The sequence below is a fragment of the Trachurus japonicus genome, chromosome 9 (assembly GCF_045865225.1).
Source record: "Trachurus japonicus isolate A0001 chromosome 9, Traja_1.0".
Lineage (NCBI taxonomy): Eukaryota > Metazoa > Chordata > Actinopteri > Carangiformes > Carangidae > Trachurus > Trachurus japonicus.
This window is the reverse complement of record NC_140915.1, coordinates 24,620,868-24,636,924: the sequence shown is the minus strand read 5'-3', so window position 1 is coordinate 24,636,924 and position 16,057 is coordinate 24,620,868. Positions and strand designations below refer to the sequence as shown.

Sequence of the window (16,057 nt, the reverse complement as noted above, 5' to 3'; positions counted from 1 at the left end):
ATCAGTCCACGCCCAAACAGACGTGCTGAAGAGTAGTGGAGTTTTTTTTTAGTGTCAAAAACTCAAATCATTAAATATGTAATGCCTAATATAAACAAAAATGTATTTTACCTGTGATTGTATCGTCATGAATGTTAAGATTTCAAACCATCTTTTCAGTGGCTTTATATTGTTGAGATCTAAATTAATGTGTAAGTAGTATTCAAGCCAGTAGTGCTGTAGTAATTAATTAATTAATATAATAATCTGTCAAACGATAAAAAAAAATGAAGCAACTGCAATTTTGTTAATTGATAATTGTAAAAAGTAATTTATCAAGTGAATTGCTTCTCCAATATTTACTGTTTTGTATTGTACTTTGGGATTTGGACAGACACAATAATCAATTTGAACATTCTCACTATAGTTAGCTGACTAATCATTGTAATTAAAAGAAAAACTGGGCGACTGGTGTCAAAGCAAAGCAAAGTAAGAACTCCCCACTCACGACATGGCTGCATCAGAGTAGACTTGGATTAGGAACACAGAGCCAGAAGACACAATGTCTGTCACTAATATAAATAAATAGTTTGAGTTATCATTAGCTAAATCTCCTAAAAACTATAATGGAATAGCCTATATAGTGAGTGCACGTCCACACTCACCGGTGGACAGGGAGGCCCCGTTCCAACTGCTGTCTTTTTTCAACAGAGCCTGATCTAGGGTCTGGGGATGGACCGTTTGGCACAGCCTCCCCTAGTTTCTACAGAGATAAGCGAGCAGGTGCGCTTCCATATCGACTTGCTTCTCCTCTGTCCTCCAACACCAAGGTCCGAGGGAAGTAGCTCCCCCTGCTCACCCTGAGGATCACAGGCTGGGTTGACTCCCCCCTCCGATAGGTCTCATCGCCACTCAACAGATTTAGACCTTATCTGGTTCCTTCTCTGGGCTTTACTGTCAGATTTAGGATGGGGGACACCTCAGGGAAACTCCACTGATACTCCACAATGTTCCTCCTCCATCGGGAACCTGAGAACTAGTTTGACCCCCACCCACTGCCATAACCAAACACTTAACTCAACATAACTCACCCAACAGCTTCTTCTGTGTCTCATTTTCTTTGGCTACATAACTAAAGCCTCTGATCATGTCTGAAAAAGAAAAGGAAAATCTGAAACTTCTGTTGCGCTCCTAGAACTACGAGCAATTCTGGACAATAAGGGTCATTTAGAGTAATCAATTGAAGGAGAAATCAGGTGTGAGAAAAGAGACTGGATTTGACTTTGTATTCCTTTCACAATGTAACTGCAATCTGAAGAGATTCCATTATTTAAGTATATTGAGCATGTACAGTCTGCAGGACACAATTACACAAACAAACCTCTTCTTCTAGTATTAATTTTGTTATACGTCTATATATTGTTTAACTCAATGTAATGTAGTGCACTAAAAATTGAAGTCATCTCTACTAAGTGAGATATGTGTTGCTAACAGTGATTTGTAGTTTTCTGGTGTGAGCTGCCCCCCCCCCCGCCCTTTTAAAAACACATCAATAAAGTGATTTAATATACAATAGTATATTTAGATTTAATCTGTGCAAAGAAAAAAAAAGTAAACATTTGCATTTGGGTTTGGCTGCATATCAGTGTTGCATTCTGGGAGAAAATGTTATAATAAAAACTTGGTTATCCATTTCCAGATCTTTAAGACACACACACACACACAGGAAATAGCAAAACTGTTAACAGAACTTGAATATGTTTTTACCACTGCTGTGTTGGTAAACTTAAGACTGCTTAAACTGTCCTGATGAAAAGACTTGATGATTGTTTTTTCATCTTATATCAAACTTATTGTGAAACTATTTAAAATGATCAACTGTAGTTTATTTTGTATGCTGTTGTGTAACCATTTCATATTTTGAACTTTTTTTTCTTGCAAATGTGTTATTGTGTTAAGATAATCCTGTCTAGATGATTGGTGTAATTAAATAATGTTCATTGTTTTTTTTAACATGTCGCCTGTCTATTTGTTACAACAACGTTCACACAAAACACAACGTAAATAAATTACATCCACTCTCTCCAGTGTACATTAATCTACAGAGCAGATTTCAGTACATCCAGCCCACAGGGAAAAAGTACAATAGTGAAGCTCAGCAAAACCCAAGCATTATTTTAAGTCTAGTACAGACTCAGTGAGGTCATCTAGGTGCTCTGAGGTGGCTGAGGGTATTTCCCCTTTGAAACCACAACAGCTTGTTCGCCAACACTGTCATCAATAAGCAGGGAGATGGCGCCATCTAGCTGTTTGGAGGCTGCTAGTGCCACCACAGCCTTCTCCGTGGGGAAGCCCATCTTCTCCAGCTGCTGGAGTCTGAAAGAAAACATGTTTCTTTTAGCCACGTGTGAATGATTAGATGAAATCACATGAACAAAACCACATTTCAAAATGTAATGAGGCCTGTGTTATGTTCAAGAAAAACAAAGAGCAGCACAGATTCACAGGAAATGCAACATGGTGACATAAAATCATTACTAACCGCAATGAGGAAACGGATGATTTAGGAACTTCTACTTTTGTATCAGGGTCATCAGGAGCGTCCTGTAATGAGGCCAGTATCCCTGCCTTTAGCATCTGCTCCTCCAACACCTCTGCCTCAGACAGTGCAGCAGATTGCTCCATAATCCAGGCAGGCAATGGCTCCATCCATGGGTGGTGGTTCAGGGCATCAAGGCCCCTCGTTGGGGGAGCAGCTGACTGATCCACAGGCGTCATCTGAGGCTGTGAATTCAATCTGAGACAACAAATAGAAGTTGAAATTAAAGAAAATCTGCCACTGTGGACATTGAGTGAGAGTTTTGCATTGAATGAGATGAATCGCACCTCTGTGAGGTAGTGTGGGTGGGCAATCTGAACCTCGCTGAGGTGGGAACATACGCCCAATCAGGAATGAAAGCCAAGACGTTGGCCTCCTCCAGCTCCTGTAACGTCCCAATGAAGGGCTGACGATCTGAGAGGTGTATTAAGTGGGGAAAAAAGGACTTCATAGAAACCAACTGAGTTAAACATATGGAAATGAACAGGGCCGTTGCTAGGAATTCTGGGCCCCCTGAAAGAATACCAAAGTGGGTCCCTGACTTTTCCACTTTTTTTTCTTAGACTATGTATGTATTATTTTTTATTTAGCCTACTTTGTTTTGATGCTAATGCAGCATTACTATGAGTATTAGTCAGGGTCTAAGCAGAATAATTCAGTCAGATTAGACTACTGGGTTTTTTCATCACTTTTCTCCCCTATACAACGGCCCTGGAAATGAACTTTATTATAGAGTGGCAAATAATACACTGTATACCGGTAGTATAGATTGCAAATTAAAAATGAGGAGCCAATTTATAATTTCATCAAAAGGTTTGAACAGCAAGAAACAGAGGCTGAATCAACACATTAGGTTGGTGTTAAGAGTATATTGGTAACAGGATGTCCTCCATCTGCATCAATAACTGATTAAGTAATAAATTGCCTCACTTTATGGAGTTAATTGAATAGGCACATGTGCAGATGCTTTAAGCATCCATTGGGAGAGCCAGAAAACATCTCACATGTGCATTAGTAAAGGTAAAGTGCAGCCTGAGGGGGAAAGGATACAGTTGTGTCCAACGCATATTGCACAGAAGTGAAGCAGGGCAGGTGTCCCCGGCAGCAGGAGCAAGCCAGTCAGCAGGAAGAGCCAGGGGAGAAACCAGACCGGCAGACACCTCAGCACCCTCCTCTGCGTCACCTGACGACACTGCGCCGTGAACAGCGCCAGCAGGACGGCCGAGTACCCGCAGATACGGCTGGCCTCCCCGCTGCCTATGAAGAGGACCAGGGTGTACAGCATAGGCAGCAGGGTCATTGTCAGGATGGAGAGGGCCAGGTAAGCCACTGTCCCCCACCGACGCTCCTGACACGGGCCGAGCAGCAGCAGCAGAGCGGCGCTGAGCAGCAGAGAGAGCAGGTCGTCGTGGCTGAGCGAGTTCAGGAACAGGTCTGAGCAGATGGAGAAGAGGAGAGGAGAGGAGAGGAGGGAGAGAGGGGGTGGTGCATGATGTGTTAATGCGATCTGGTTTCACTCACAATGAAGATCAGATTTGCATGTAAAAGGCAGAAAGGAGAGTCACCTCTGAACCTGGGGAAGTCTCCACCTGGACCCACGCTGAGACTCGCCTGGATACCTGCAGCGTAGACCAGCAGCACGAGTGCGACCAGTGAACATGTTCCCAGGCAGAAGCCGCGGCGGGTCGATCCCGACCAAAACCACACCGACAACAAGCGACCGAGCATCTTATATAAGACCGACTGTTAACACCTCCACCTGTTTGTCCTTTCGTGCCACAGCTCCGGTAAACAAACATCTGTCACTGCTCATAACAAGCACAGTAGTAGTAGGCTAGCTGCAGATAATAACACACGCAGAGCTCGAGTCTGTACCGACAGCAAAGACCCACAACTGGCTGCTGCTAAATCCTCCACAAACTGTCCCGTCACATATCGTCTCTATTGCCAACGAGGCTACACTCACACGAGGAGTCCACAAGTTTATCAGATGTTTTTAAAACAATAAAATCCCCAAAACAGCCGCAATAAGTGAGAAAACTCCCAATGTGAAAATTGTTTTTCAGATGTAGACGCTCACTTCCGCACCACGTGACGTAGCAGTTTTCTTCGTTGGGTTACAAACAGGCGGCTACTTTTCCAACCAGGCGGCTACCGTCATCATCTGTGCTGGAGTGTGGACCTCAAAATCAACAACAAAACAAACATCTACAGTATATACTAGGTCTACATATAAATAAGTAGGCCTACATATATATATTACTGGTAAGTATAATTGAAACACTCACTCTCTGCATATGAAATCATTTTGATCAACCCATGATGGCAGTTTCCTACCCTGAGCTTCATTTCTTCTTCTCAATTTTGTCTAATTCCCTCCCTAAACCTTTCTCTTTCACACTCACATTACTGCAGAAAATTACTGTATGCTCCACTGACTATATTTGTCAATCTACACAAAATGTATGAATAAGCCAGCTGCTGGTGTCGTCCCGGCCTCTTAAATACTGGCTTTAGGTTTTTGTTTTAAATGATAGGCTAGGCTATAAAATTTAATATCATGGCGTGGATGTTTGTCGGATAAAATAGTCAATTTCAAGATGTCAAATTTTGTTTCATGGGCAGTCATTTCACTGTTTTAAATATTGGTGTTGTGGAAATCTTAAATAAATTGTCCAGACTCAGGCCTGTCTTTGTGGGGTTTAACTGAGAACTGAAAGTGAATAATCCAGTGTTTTATATTTAAAACAAGAATAAGGGAATACATGCCCCCTTAACCTAATAGCAGTAGTATTTTAGTAGCAGTAAATTGTAAAATCACAAGAGTAAAAACAAGATAGGTACACATGATAAGAGGGCAGATAAAAAAAGTGGGGTATTTGTTTACCACCCACACTGGTGTTTGGTATGGGGATCACAGGCCACATTGCTGGGAACTTGAGTAGGTAGCCTACAGTATGAATCTTCTAGGGTTATTATTTGTATTTTACAATTTAATGTGTAATTTAATGTGTAAAATACTACAATTGTGAAACTGTGGCTATAGTGTATACTGTTCTATAGTGGTGGATTTAAATTATTACACTGAAACACATAGGTACTATTTTTTTTTTTACAGTCTATGATAGGAACCTTATGTTATTTGATTCAGCAACAAAAGTGCAGGTGATTAGGCGCTCTGACCAGCTCTGACGTTGTTCAAATGTGTTCAAGCCACAGTGCGCAAATCTCGCGATACTTGGCAGCCCCTCGAGTAGAGAAGAGCCTCTCTCCCACTACCAGCTCTGTCCAGTCGTCTTACACAGGAACGCTGAAATGGCGTCGGCTCAGGGTGAGTGAAAAGATTATCATAAATTATCCGAATTTAAAGAAACTGTATGTTTTTAATCGAATGTAATGACGGATGCATTCATTTTAAAACGCATTTATATCGACATAATCCGTGTTTGTGGTCGATATTCGGTTGAACATTGACGAGGCTTTGTTGCTAGCGCCAGGCACAAGGCCCCGGTTGATATCTGCTGGAGTCGTTGCAGTATTTGTCCGCCTCTGCATACAAATGTCGAGAAAGCACGTCGGATTATACGCTTTTTTGCAAACTTTTGTTTAATTTTTTAAAAATGCATTACGCAGTGAATTGCAGCCCGCTCTGATTCACCGTGTTGTTCATCGACTGGCTCGGTGAGCGTTTCCGTGCTGCCGCTGAATGGCGACCTAACAACCGGTCCCAGCAGCAGCGTGCGGCTCGCGCGCTAAAAAGCTTTTGTCTGAATGTGGAGTCATTTTGTAACGACGCGTCTTATTGTTTTCTAACAGATTACAGCTCCTACAACCAGGCCAGCGGCCAGCAGGGGTAAGACTACTCTAAATACTCGCTTCACTTTATTGAATATATTAGCTTCACTATCTCTAAAGGGGCTCTTATTGTAAGCATCGTTTGAGCAATGGTGGACAGTCTACACTTATGTAAGTTACTGTGTTAGTGGACGGCACTACTTGAGTATATTTACATTTTTCTCCCCTATGGTTTCAAGTATTGAGATCAAAGTTTCCGAGAGGAATTGTACAATACTTGATTGGTCCCCAAGCTTTGACCTAAATGAGCAGCATTTCTCATTTCCCAACGTATAAGGTTGCACTAGCTCCATTTGAAGGAAAAACAGTAAATTGCTCATTGCTCACTACTGACTATCTTTGACACCGGGCAAAGCACAATGTTTTCAAAAAAGCATGGTTTAACCACTCAAATCATGGTGTTGTTTTTAGTGCTCTTAAGTGCTTCCTCAACCATGGTGGATGGACATAGGTCTAACCTCAGTGTCACCTAGGGTGTAATTTAGGCCTACTTGGGTTTACTGTGGGGACTTTTCTGAATATTATCTGAAGTTAAAACTTGTCCATGTTTTTACAGGTATGCTTCGTATGCTGCCCAGCCCTCACAAAGTTATGGACAGTCTGCACAGGTGAGGTTTAACATGGCTATGTAATTGTTTGACTGCAGCTAATAAAAACTGAAGTACTTAAAATTCATATAAGATTGGATATGTAAATGAAAGGTACATAACATTTAAGGGGACCTACAAATGGGAAGTTAGTTACAGCTCCAACAAGGAACTCTAATATCGTGATTAAGTGTCTTTTTTGAGTAAAGACGATGTTTATTCTACCTGGCAGCTAACATATCATCTGTACTTTCAGCAGAGCTATGGACAGCAGAGTTATGGGTCATATGCCCAGCCTGCTGCTGCTGACAGCAGCTATTCCCAGACAACACCTGCTGCCAGCGGCTACCCTCAGCAGCAGCAACAGTATGGCTCCTCGTATGGTCAACCAGCTTCAGGTCAGTTATCAAGGAGAGACGTTTTGCTCTGTTGTTATTGTGCTGTAGATCTACATGGTGTGGGTGGAACGATACCCAAACATTTAGGACACAGAACAGTTTTAAAACTACATGGATATAAATTGGTTGAAGTCTCATTCACATACCATTTGAAATCTGATGCAGGTCTCTTTCAGTGTAGCTATCCAGGATTTCAAGCCATCTTATTGGCTAACTGTATACATAAGGATAAATATACAATATTTATCCTTGAACACACCAATCTGACCTTCCACACGACTGACATGTTTTGATGGAATATAATAGAATGTAATCAATGGGTGATCAGTGACTAGAATCATTGATTATAATCTACTCATCAACATTTTTAATGAGAATGGACCCAATCAACTGGGGCATCGCAGATTTTTTATTTTTTGTAATTTTTTTTGGATATATTATATTTGTGACAGCTACCTCACCTTCCATAGAAATTACATGATTTTTTTTCCCCCCAATGTGTGTTTTTCTATAGCTGGCTACCCGGCTGCCCAGTCGACCACTCACAACTACTCGCAGTCAACCCAGAGTTATGGAGCCAGTGGTTATGACAGTACTCCAGCTGCTGCTGCTCCAGCTGCTTCCCAGTCTTATGGCTCTCAGCCAGGGTACACTGCTCAGTCTGCTTACCCTGGTTATGGTCAGCAGGCTGCTCCAACCGCACCACAGAGGTTCGTACTTGTCGGATAGGGATCAAGTAACAAGTTGGTAACCAACAAAAACATATTTATCTTTAACCATATGCTCTGTCTTGCTTTGTCTCTCAGTTACAATGCTAACAGCCAGCCAGCTAGTTACAACCAGAATAGTTACACCCAGCCAGCCAGCTACGGCCAGCAGCAGCCTGGCTACCAGGCCCAGCAGGCCAGCTACGGCCAGCAGCAGGGGTACCAACAACCAACCCAGCAGCAGCAACAGGCTCCTCCAGCTTACCCCCCTCAAGCTGCCGGTTCCTATGGGCAGCCCCCAGCCAGCCAGTATGGCCAGCAAGGAGGACCACCCAGCTACAACCAGTCCAACCATTACAGTAAGCTTTGCTTTTCATCCTTAATCAACAGTTTTCTAATGTTCAGTCACATCAGTAAAATTACATTTGAAGACTGTGTTTTGATGTATTTGTGCTCCTCTTTCTAGATAATTACAGACAGGATGGCCAGGGTGGAGGTTCAGGCTACTCTGGTGCTGAGGCCTCTAGGTACCCCGGGGCAGGGGAGAGTAGGGGCCCTGCCAGGGACGGCTTTGACCGGGGTGGAATGATGCATCGCGGGCGTGGCGGCATGGGCCGTGGCATGGGGTAAGTGTCTGTCTTTAGCAGTTAACCTCACGTATTTTGACTTTACAGATGCTGAGGCCACTTGGGGCAGGGCTGAGACAAGTCCCCAACAGAAATAAATGGAGTAACTCAAAGTAACGAGGCATCAATTTGCAACTGAAGTTTCTCTAGAAATGGTACGGTTGTGATTTATCAGCAGTCACTGCTGTTAAGTCATGGCCTTCTTAATTAATGTTTTGAAGATGTAGTACATGTCAACATGTACTGGAATCTGGCTATTGTTATCCAGTTTCTCAGCCCTACCTCTCATTTGGCCAAAGGTAAGAAATCAAGTCCTTTTTAGAGTAAGTTGTTTTTGATCAGAGACCTGTGCATAAATATTTAGGATGAACAGCATATATCCAAAACATAATTTCAATATCAGATATTATCAAAGCATTTTAGGGTAACAGAGGTTGCAAACTTCACGATTGGTGAGGGAGTGTGATATAATCGTATTGCCAAAATTATGATGGGTTTCTTTTGAGGAAGGCTCAAACACTGAACGATATCCCTTTAAATCAGTCAAATCTCAGCATGGTACATCATCCCACACTTTGAGTTGGTGTAAAAACAATACAATTCAATGTCTCAGAAATCCTCCGCAGATTTTTTTTTTTTTTTTTTTCGATTACTGTGGTGCTGGAGTGCTTAACTTTAGTTTGTCCTGCAAAACCCGCCATCATAGCATTGATACTTAAAGGAACCTATAAGTAGACACTGGCCTTGTGCAGTATTGTTGCATTTCATATTCATATTTATGATTACTTGAATGCAATATTTGGGTCAATATATTCTTCCTCAAGGTTTTTTCCCCCCTCTTCTTTATTTACTTAAAAACACATTTGCCTGTGTTTGCACTTTGTGGGTTTTTTGTACTGGTAGTATTTGTCCTCATTTGCCTGGCCTGAGATCTACCCAGCCCAAGAGGAAGTAACTAAAAAGGAAAAATGGCACCTTTAAAAAATAGTGGAGCAAGATATGCTATTGGTACTGTAAGACCTCCAATACATTTAATCAAATACAGGGAGATGAGTAAATGTACTGTGTTTTCAATATTTTTAGTCTACTTTCTCCCTTCCGTAGCTACAACATTGGTGCTACATAGAAATCAGAGGTCATCACTTTATGCCATCTGTTGTATGAAAATATGTTGAATCTCTTAAAAATTGTTTTTTATGGTCAACATTTCAGTATCCAGTCATGATAAAAAAAAAAAAAAAATCAGTAGTGGAAACTGTAAACTTACATGAAAGTTAAAACATGTTGAAAGCAAATTTTAGACAAAGGACATCTGTTTTTCTAATGAATCCACTGTCTTTGACAGCCATGACTGGCAGTGCTTTGTGTTGGAAGTTTTTAAGGAAATTATAAGAAACAAATACATTTAGCAATCTTAAAAGGACAGGAAAATGCAAGAGTTACCAAGACTGCCAGTGTTTGGGATCGTGTTAGTGTGAAAACCTTCAGTCAATTGATTTTTGGTGTAGTGTGATCTGGTCTAGTCTCAGCCTTACTACAAAAACTGGTATTCAGGTGTATAAAACCTTTTATATCGTATGTCTTATGAAGAAATTAGAACTCAATTGAGCTGGTTTTTGTCATATTTACTTAAGTACTCTGACTGAGATGCCATCACAGTTGCTCTTGATGCAGATTGGGTATTTGAACAGTTTGTCCACATTTTCTGTGGTTCTGTGCAGCTGGAAATGGTTTGGCCCAAACTCAGATCAACTGAAAACCGAAACGAACAAACGGTGATGGTTACCAAAAAGGCCAGGGGTGTTTAAGTTGTCAGAGGTTTTACTGTGCATTTGTTTTGGTTTAGGTTTGTTATCACTGCTCTAAAACTCAAAATTGAAAAAATCAACTTGATTTCTCAAACACTACAGAGGCAGATGTCGGTATAAATATTCAGGATGCAAGTTCTCATTTCAAGGATTTGGTATTGGGAGATCTTTTAAGTCTTTGATGAGATTTGGGTCAGAAAGAGCATGTGAGTCATCACTTCTTATTTTAAGAACTCTTTTATCTTTTTTTTTTTTTTTCATTTTTGGTTTTTCAACAGCATCATCCTTTTTTGAAAACAACAAATTATTCATAACTTGGTTATTGGAGCAAGGAACACACACAAATGCTTTTTGAAGACATTGCAATGAATTTTTTGATACAGGACTTAACAGAAAAGCTCTTCAATCCTACCAAAGTAGCTGCAAAGAAGGCTTAAAAACAAACTACTTAAATAGGAGTACAACCCAAAATATATTTACAAATTAAACTGCAGGATAGATTTTTTATACTTGTACTTATTTTTTATTTTAGCCTAATTTTAGCTTTGCACAGGTATCTTTGTGTTGTATGGGGGGAGGTGGTCGGGGGGGCATATTCTGTCATTTTGAAATGTTTAAATTGTTTTTGTGGTTTGGAATACAAATGTTTGATCACATTCTTTTGAGCACTTTTTAACATGCTTTTGTCACATTTATACCGTACAGGTAACAGTGAGAGCCATTTAAAAGCATCTATTCTCTAAAAAGTATCTGTTCACAGTACAGATCCGCCAGCTTAAGCAGCAGGAGGGAGCTTAAACAAAGATTCGGGGTCTGCCTTTTTTCAAGAACTGAGGATGGTGTTTTTTTTTTTTTTAATAAGCATGATGGGTATTTGATTGACCAAGTATTTGTTTTTAATTTAACATAACCTTGGTAAACACTGTAAAAAAAAAAAAAAAAATCTTTTGGTGTGATTTTTTAAATTATTTTTGATTTTATTTTTTGTCTTGGAAAAAATGACAGTTGTATGTTTTTATTTATTTTTAACATCAGGTAAATGTGGTCACCTGATCAGCTTGTGAAATTTCAGATGCATTGTGTTTTTACACTTGTCCATATCTGATTCAGCTGTAAATAATGTTAATAAGGTGTTAGCTGGGTAACTGTTTGCCGTCAATGCATCTGAAATCTTTCTATATACCTGTGTACAATTGTTTGGGTTTTGTCACTTTTCCAAAGGCAGTGAAAATGTTAGTTAATAATATATTTGCACAAATGTATCAACTACTGAAACTGTCACTGAGATTGTACTCAGCTAAGGTATGGCACATAGATAATACACTTGTCCCCTCGATTAGATTGTGTATAATCATTTTGGGGAGCTTTTAGTTGCTGTTCGACTAGTTAGAATGTTTTGATTACTCCCTCAATCAAGCCACTTTGCTCGAGCCATGGAAGTGGCTGTAAAAGGGAAAACGCCTTCATATCTCCATTTATTCCCCCATAGCGGCGCTGGAGAGAGAGGTGGCTTCAGTAAGCCTGGTGGTAAGTTAACGAGTATTACACTGGTTAGTCCTTTAAAAGCCTTAAACTTTTTGAGCAAATATGCTTCGAGTATTGATGTGTCTTTTACAATGTGGTATTCAAAATTTATTTACATGAAGTTATCTGAAAATATTGGGGATTTTTTTTTCAATGCCTGAGACCATTTTCCCTGGGGTACTTGGTATAATTCAGTCACTGCTTATGGTTTGACGATGACTTTTGACAGGTTAATGACAAATTTTCACTCAAACATGTATGTTACTGTTTTAACAAATCTCATGAGCTGAATCGCTGGGGTTTTTGTTTTTTGAGGATTTCAAACTGGTCTTAGAGGCTTTTCAAATGACACACAATTATTTGCCAAAGGGTCTGAGGTGTTCTATTTTTTTCAATTCAATATCACTCGCGGGAATTGTGGTGTACCATAAGGTGCCATTTTCAACTTCCCAATATGTCTGACTGCGTCTATAAGGGAGTGTCTGGATTATCTGTTGTAGTACTCCTCAGGTGTAGTACAATCGACTTCAGTTGCACACACTGACTTTTCTCAATCTGTCTCTCTCCCTCTCGACTGGTGGACTGCAGGACCTATGAGCAACGATGAGCGCGAAATGGGTGAGTAGCCATCCCCTTAACTCCTCAATACTGTCGTGAATTCTTTTCTTGTAAGTGATGCTGGGGAAAATGTGTTTTTGCCGCATATTAAGTGCTTTATGTATTGTGTAGGACGCCCTGAGGAGCAGGACGATTCGGAGAACAGCACAATCTACATCACAGGGTTGACTGAGAAGGCTAACCTGGAGGAAATGGCTGAATTCTTCAAGCACGTTGGCCCTATTAGGGTAAGATTAGTTATTCACTCTGAACCCTGGTGCAGGAAAAAGTAACGTTTAACTAAAAAAAAAAATGTATTCTCAGATCAACCGCAGACTTGGCCAGCCAGCTATTAACATCTACACAGACAAGGACTCAGGAAAGCCCAAGGGAGATGCCACTCTGTCCTATGAGGAGCCGATCTGTGCCAAAGCAGCTGTGGAGCACTTTGATGGTGTGTTTTTATTGGCCTGAAACAAATCACATGCCGAAGTGCCTGAATCTAAAAGCATATTGTTTGTTTATATTTATCTGTATATTTTGTGTATTGCAGGGAAGGAGTTCCAGGGCCGAAGGCTGAAGGTGTCCATGGCACGTCGGAAGCCCATGATGGGTGGAATGAGAGGTGGCATGCCCATGCGAGATGGCATGATGGGTCGTGGAGGTAAATATGTGTTGTATTTGTCAGTGCAGATTAGTAATGGGAGTGGTTAACACTATTCACTACTCTGCAAAGCACTACGCTCTAAGTTGTTGTAAAGTTTGGCTTCAGGAGAAACTTGTTGCAATGAAGCTGCTAATGATTAAATGTGCCATCATTTCCTCTCATCAGGTATGATGGGCCGTGGAGGCGACCGTGGTGGGTTCGGCCCACGAGGTGGTCCACGTGGTATGGGCAGAGGAGGACCCACAGGCGGCAACATGCAGCAGAGAGCTGGCGACTGGGAGTGTCCCAACCCGTACGTATCACTTATGAAGTGTTGAGTTTTCTAGGATGCATTTCTTTTCTCTTCTTTTTTTCTTTTAAAATAAAGATGCATTTGTAATTTAATGATCTGTGTCACCAGGGGTTGCGGCAACCAGAACTTTGCCTGGAGAATGGAGTGCAACCAGTGCAAAGCTCCCAAACCAGAGGGGTTGGGCGGCGGCCCTCCATTTCCCCCCGGAGGTGACAGAGGCAGAGGTGGAATGGGAATGCGTGGAGGCCGAGGTATGGACCGCGGTGGGCCGGCAGGAGCCGGGGGCCCGGGTGGGCCCGGAGGTTTCCGAGGAGGCTGGGGAGGCGACCGTGGGGGATTCAGAGGCCGCGGTGGAATGGATAGGGGAGGTTTCCGTGGGGCCGGACGTGGAGGACCGCCCATGGATCGCATGGGTGGCAGAGGTGGAAGAGGAATGGGCCCACCAGGGGGCAAGATGGATATGAGGTAGGATTTACCTCCGTTTAACCACACAAGTAATTCAACATATTCTTACTTCTCACAGAATCTTAATTTTTTGTGCCATGAAAAAACTCTATCATTAAATGGTTTTTGTGTCTTGTTTCTTTTAAAGGGACCATCGCCAGGAGCGCAGAGAGCGACCATACTGAAGGAGAACGTCATGACTGTTCCTCTTGTGGGATTTGAGTTTTAAGATGAAAATTTTTAATTTATGATTCCGTATTTTCATGGTTATAGAAACTGCTGTCAAACATCTTGTGCAGTTCAATTCTACTCCTGTTTCCATTTGTTCTTTTCTTTTTATCTTAGTTTACCATGTTTATGCATCTTGTATTGTGCATGTTTTTTTTCTTTTTTTGTTGTTGCTTTTTTTAGGTTTTGATGTATTGTAAAATGCAATATTTTTTCATTCATTAACACAATTGCCTCCTCACCTTTTCCCATAACTGACAATTGTATGATGACAATTTTGGGAAATAAAATTTTACCGATTTGATGTATTCAAGATGTCGGTTCATTTTAACAGCATGAAGTCAGAAAATCCACAACAAATAAACCAGTAGACTTTCTTAGACTTTGTGTTTATTATGAGAGTAAGTGAATTACAGTTGTCTCGTTTCAGCATGTGGGATAATGTCACTGCTCAAGGTATATTTTGTAGGTTACTCTATGGTTATAACACCAACTAATTTTACCCAAGTGGAGGCAAACTCATCTTCGATAGCACAAGTCAAGGTCAGAATGAAAAGATGACTGGACAGGGTTAGAGTGTCGTGATTAATGATGGTTCATGGCTCCTGCTTGTATCTGAAGGATTCAGTGTTTGGCAAAGATGAGTGTCACTGTTATATCTGGTGAGATGATGTTGGATCACATGATTTGGCCAGTTGGATGAATTTTCCACAACAGATAATTGTTTAGATAAATGCTGATCAGTGTTCACTTGCATAAATTACCATGTTTCACTCTGTATAAATAAGATAAAACTTGTGCTACATCACCCTTTATAGTCATGCACAAGATTGAAGACTTGGTTTTGTTTGGTAACCTGAAAAATTATTTATATTTCCTACTCGCATTTTAGATAATTTACATTTTTAAATGTACAAGTTATCAGGTTTAATTTTCTTAGCAGTTTTAGTCTGTATGGAGCACATCTGCAGGTCTGAACAGCTGCTGCTTTTTCCTACCAATAGGTGGTGCAGGTTGATCTGAAACATGAGGTTCTGCATCTGAACCAGAGGACACTGGTTTGTCTGGAGTTATGCGTCAGCGACACTGTGTCCTTGTTGACGTGTTATTCTTTTAAATAAATTATTAAATCTAATTTTACCCTAGAGATTGAAGTAACAGTCTGAACAAACCTGCAGTAACCACTTGTAACTCCAATGACTTACTTTTCTCCACTAACTGCGTGCAGGCTTGGTTCTCATCACTGTTCATTTAACCATTAATTGCCCTATAAGGAAATTTAAGTGCCGTTATTAATTACAGCTGTTACTCAGTGGCATATTTTATTTTCAACATCTGTTGAACATGTGGCTGTTGAGACCGTCCCATAGCACTTTGATGTTTTCTATTCATTCATCTACTGTGTTTTCCACTGCACCTCCACGATGCAGACAGTGAGCAGGCCTGTGTGTTTCTGGAAAACGCTGTGAATTCAGCATCTTGGCTTTCTCTAAAAACACTCCCAAGTTTGAGTTCTCTGAAAGGGTTAAAATCAAGAGGCAAAAATCTTGTCTAACTCCAGGATCACTGTACTTTGACCCTCTTGTCAAAGGGTGGATTTAAATCCAAGAAAGAAAGGTCTTTCCTTGATTGTAAAAAGCTGATCGTCAGATCACAAAATCATTTGATAAGATAAAATGATCATGGTTTGTGTGTATGTGGTTAAATTATTTTTAACCTAAGATCCTGCATGATATCCCACAGTCA

General features: G+C 40.9%; 3 protein-coding genes across 8 annotated transcripts in view; 2 read left to right on the top strand and 1 right to left on the bottom strand.

The window, feature by feature from the left end:
• Positions 1-1,988, top strand: part of emid1 (EMI domain containing 1) — a 52,459-nt gene extending 50,471 nt beyond the window's left edge. For all 3 annotated transcript variants that reach the window (XM_085786818.1, XM_085786819.1, XM_085786820.1), the window contains one exon: positions 691-1,988. In XM_085786818.1, the coding sequence (XP_085642944.1) occupies positions 691-824 (134 nt within the window). In that variant the 3' untranslated portion in view covers positions 825-1,988. The remainder of the gene's footprint in view (positions 1-690) is intronic.
• Positions 1,714-4,688, bottom strand: rhbdd3 (rhomboid domain containing 3). The gene is made up of 5 exons (XM_085786821.1): positions 4,144-4,688; positions 3,629-4,012; positions 2,866-2,992; positions 2,522-2,776; positions 1,714-2,355 (listed from the first exon to the last, which is right to left on the bottom strand). The coding sequence occupies exons 1-5, from the start codon at positions 4,304-4,306 to the stop codon at positions 2,187-2,189; spliced, it is 1,098 nt and encodes a 365-aa protein (XP_085642947.1). The 5' UTR covers positions 4,307-4,688; the 3' UTR covers positions 1,714-2,186.
• A 1,176-nt stretch (positions 4,689-5,864) lies between these two features.
• On the top strand, positions 5,865-14,619 carry ewsr1b (EWS RNA-binding protein 1b). Of its 4 annotated transcripts, none has more exons than XM_085786817.1 (15): positions 5,865-5,909; positions 6,395-6,431; positions 6,990-7,041; positions 7,280-7,418; positions 7,933-8,128; positions 8,225-8,484; positions 8,592-8,751; positions 12,049-12,086; positions 12,672-12,701; positions 12,813-12,928; positions 13,005-13,134; positions 13,234-13,344; positions 13,513-13,639; positions 13,748-14,104; positions 14,232-14,619. In XM_085786817.1, the coding sequence occupies exons 1-15, from the start codon at positions 5,894-5,896 to the stop codon at positions 14,266-14,268; spliced, it is 1,806 nt and encodes a 601-aa protein (XP_085642943.1). In that variant the 5' UTR covers positions 5,865-5,893; the 3' UTR covers positions 14,269-14,619. The 4 variants fall into 4 exon arrangements, with proteins under 4 accessions (XP_085642943.1, XP_085642940.1, XP_085642941.1 ...); XM_085786814.1 differs by having other exon boundaries at positions 11,977-12,086; XM_085786815.1 differs by having other exon boundaries at positions 7,277-7,418.
• Positions 14,620-16,057: the final 1,438 nt, after the last annotated feature.

What these genes read in the sequence shown, in the direction of transcription:
- rhbdd3 (XM_085786821.1), bottom strand. Translation starts at nt 4,306, where the DNA reads ATGCTCGGTCGCTTGTTGTCGGTGTGGTTTTGGTCGGGATCGACCCGC. An exon ending in AGACTTCCCCAGGTTCAGAG is followed by an intron (nt 4,013 to 4,143) that starts GTGACTCTCCTT and finishes CCATCTGCTCAG; the next exon opens with ACCTGTTCCTGAACTCGCTC. An exon ending in TCATCCGTTTCCTCATTGCG is followed by an intron (nt 2,356 to 2,521) that starts GTTAGTAATGAT and finishes GTTTTCTTTCAG; the next exon opens with ACTCCAGCAGCTGGAGAAGA.
- ewsr1b (XM_085786813.1), top strand. An exon ending in GTATGGTCAACCAGCTTCAG is followed by an intron (nt 7,419 to 7,932) that starts GTCAGTTATCAA and finishes GTTTTTCTATAG; the next exon opens with CTGGCTACCCGGCTGCCCAG. An exon ending in CAACGATGAGCGCGAAATGG is followed by an intron (nt 12,702 to 12,812) that starts GTGAGTAGCCAT and finishes TGTATTGTGTAG; the next exon opens with GACGCCCTGAGGAGCAGGAC.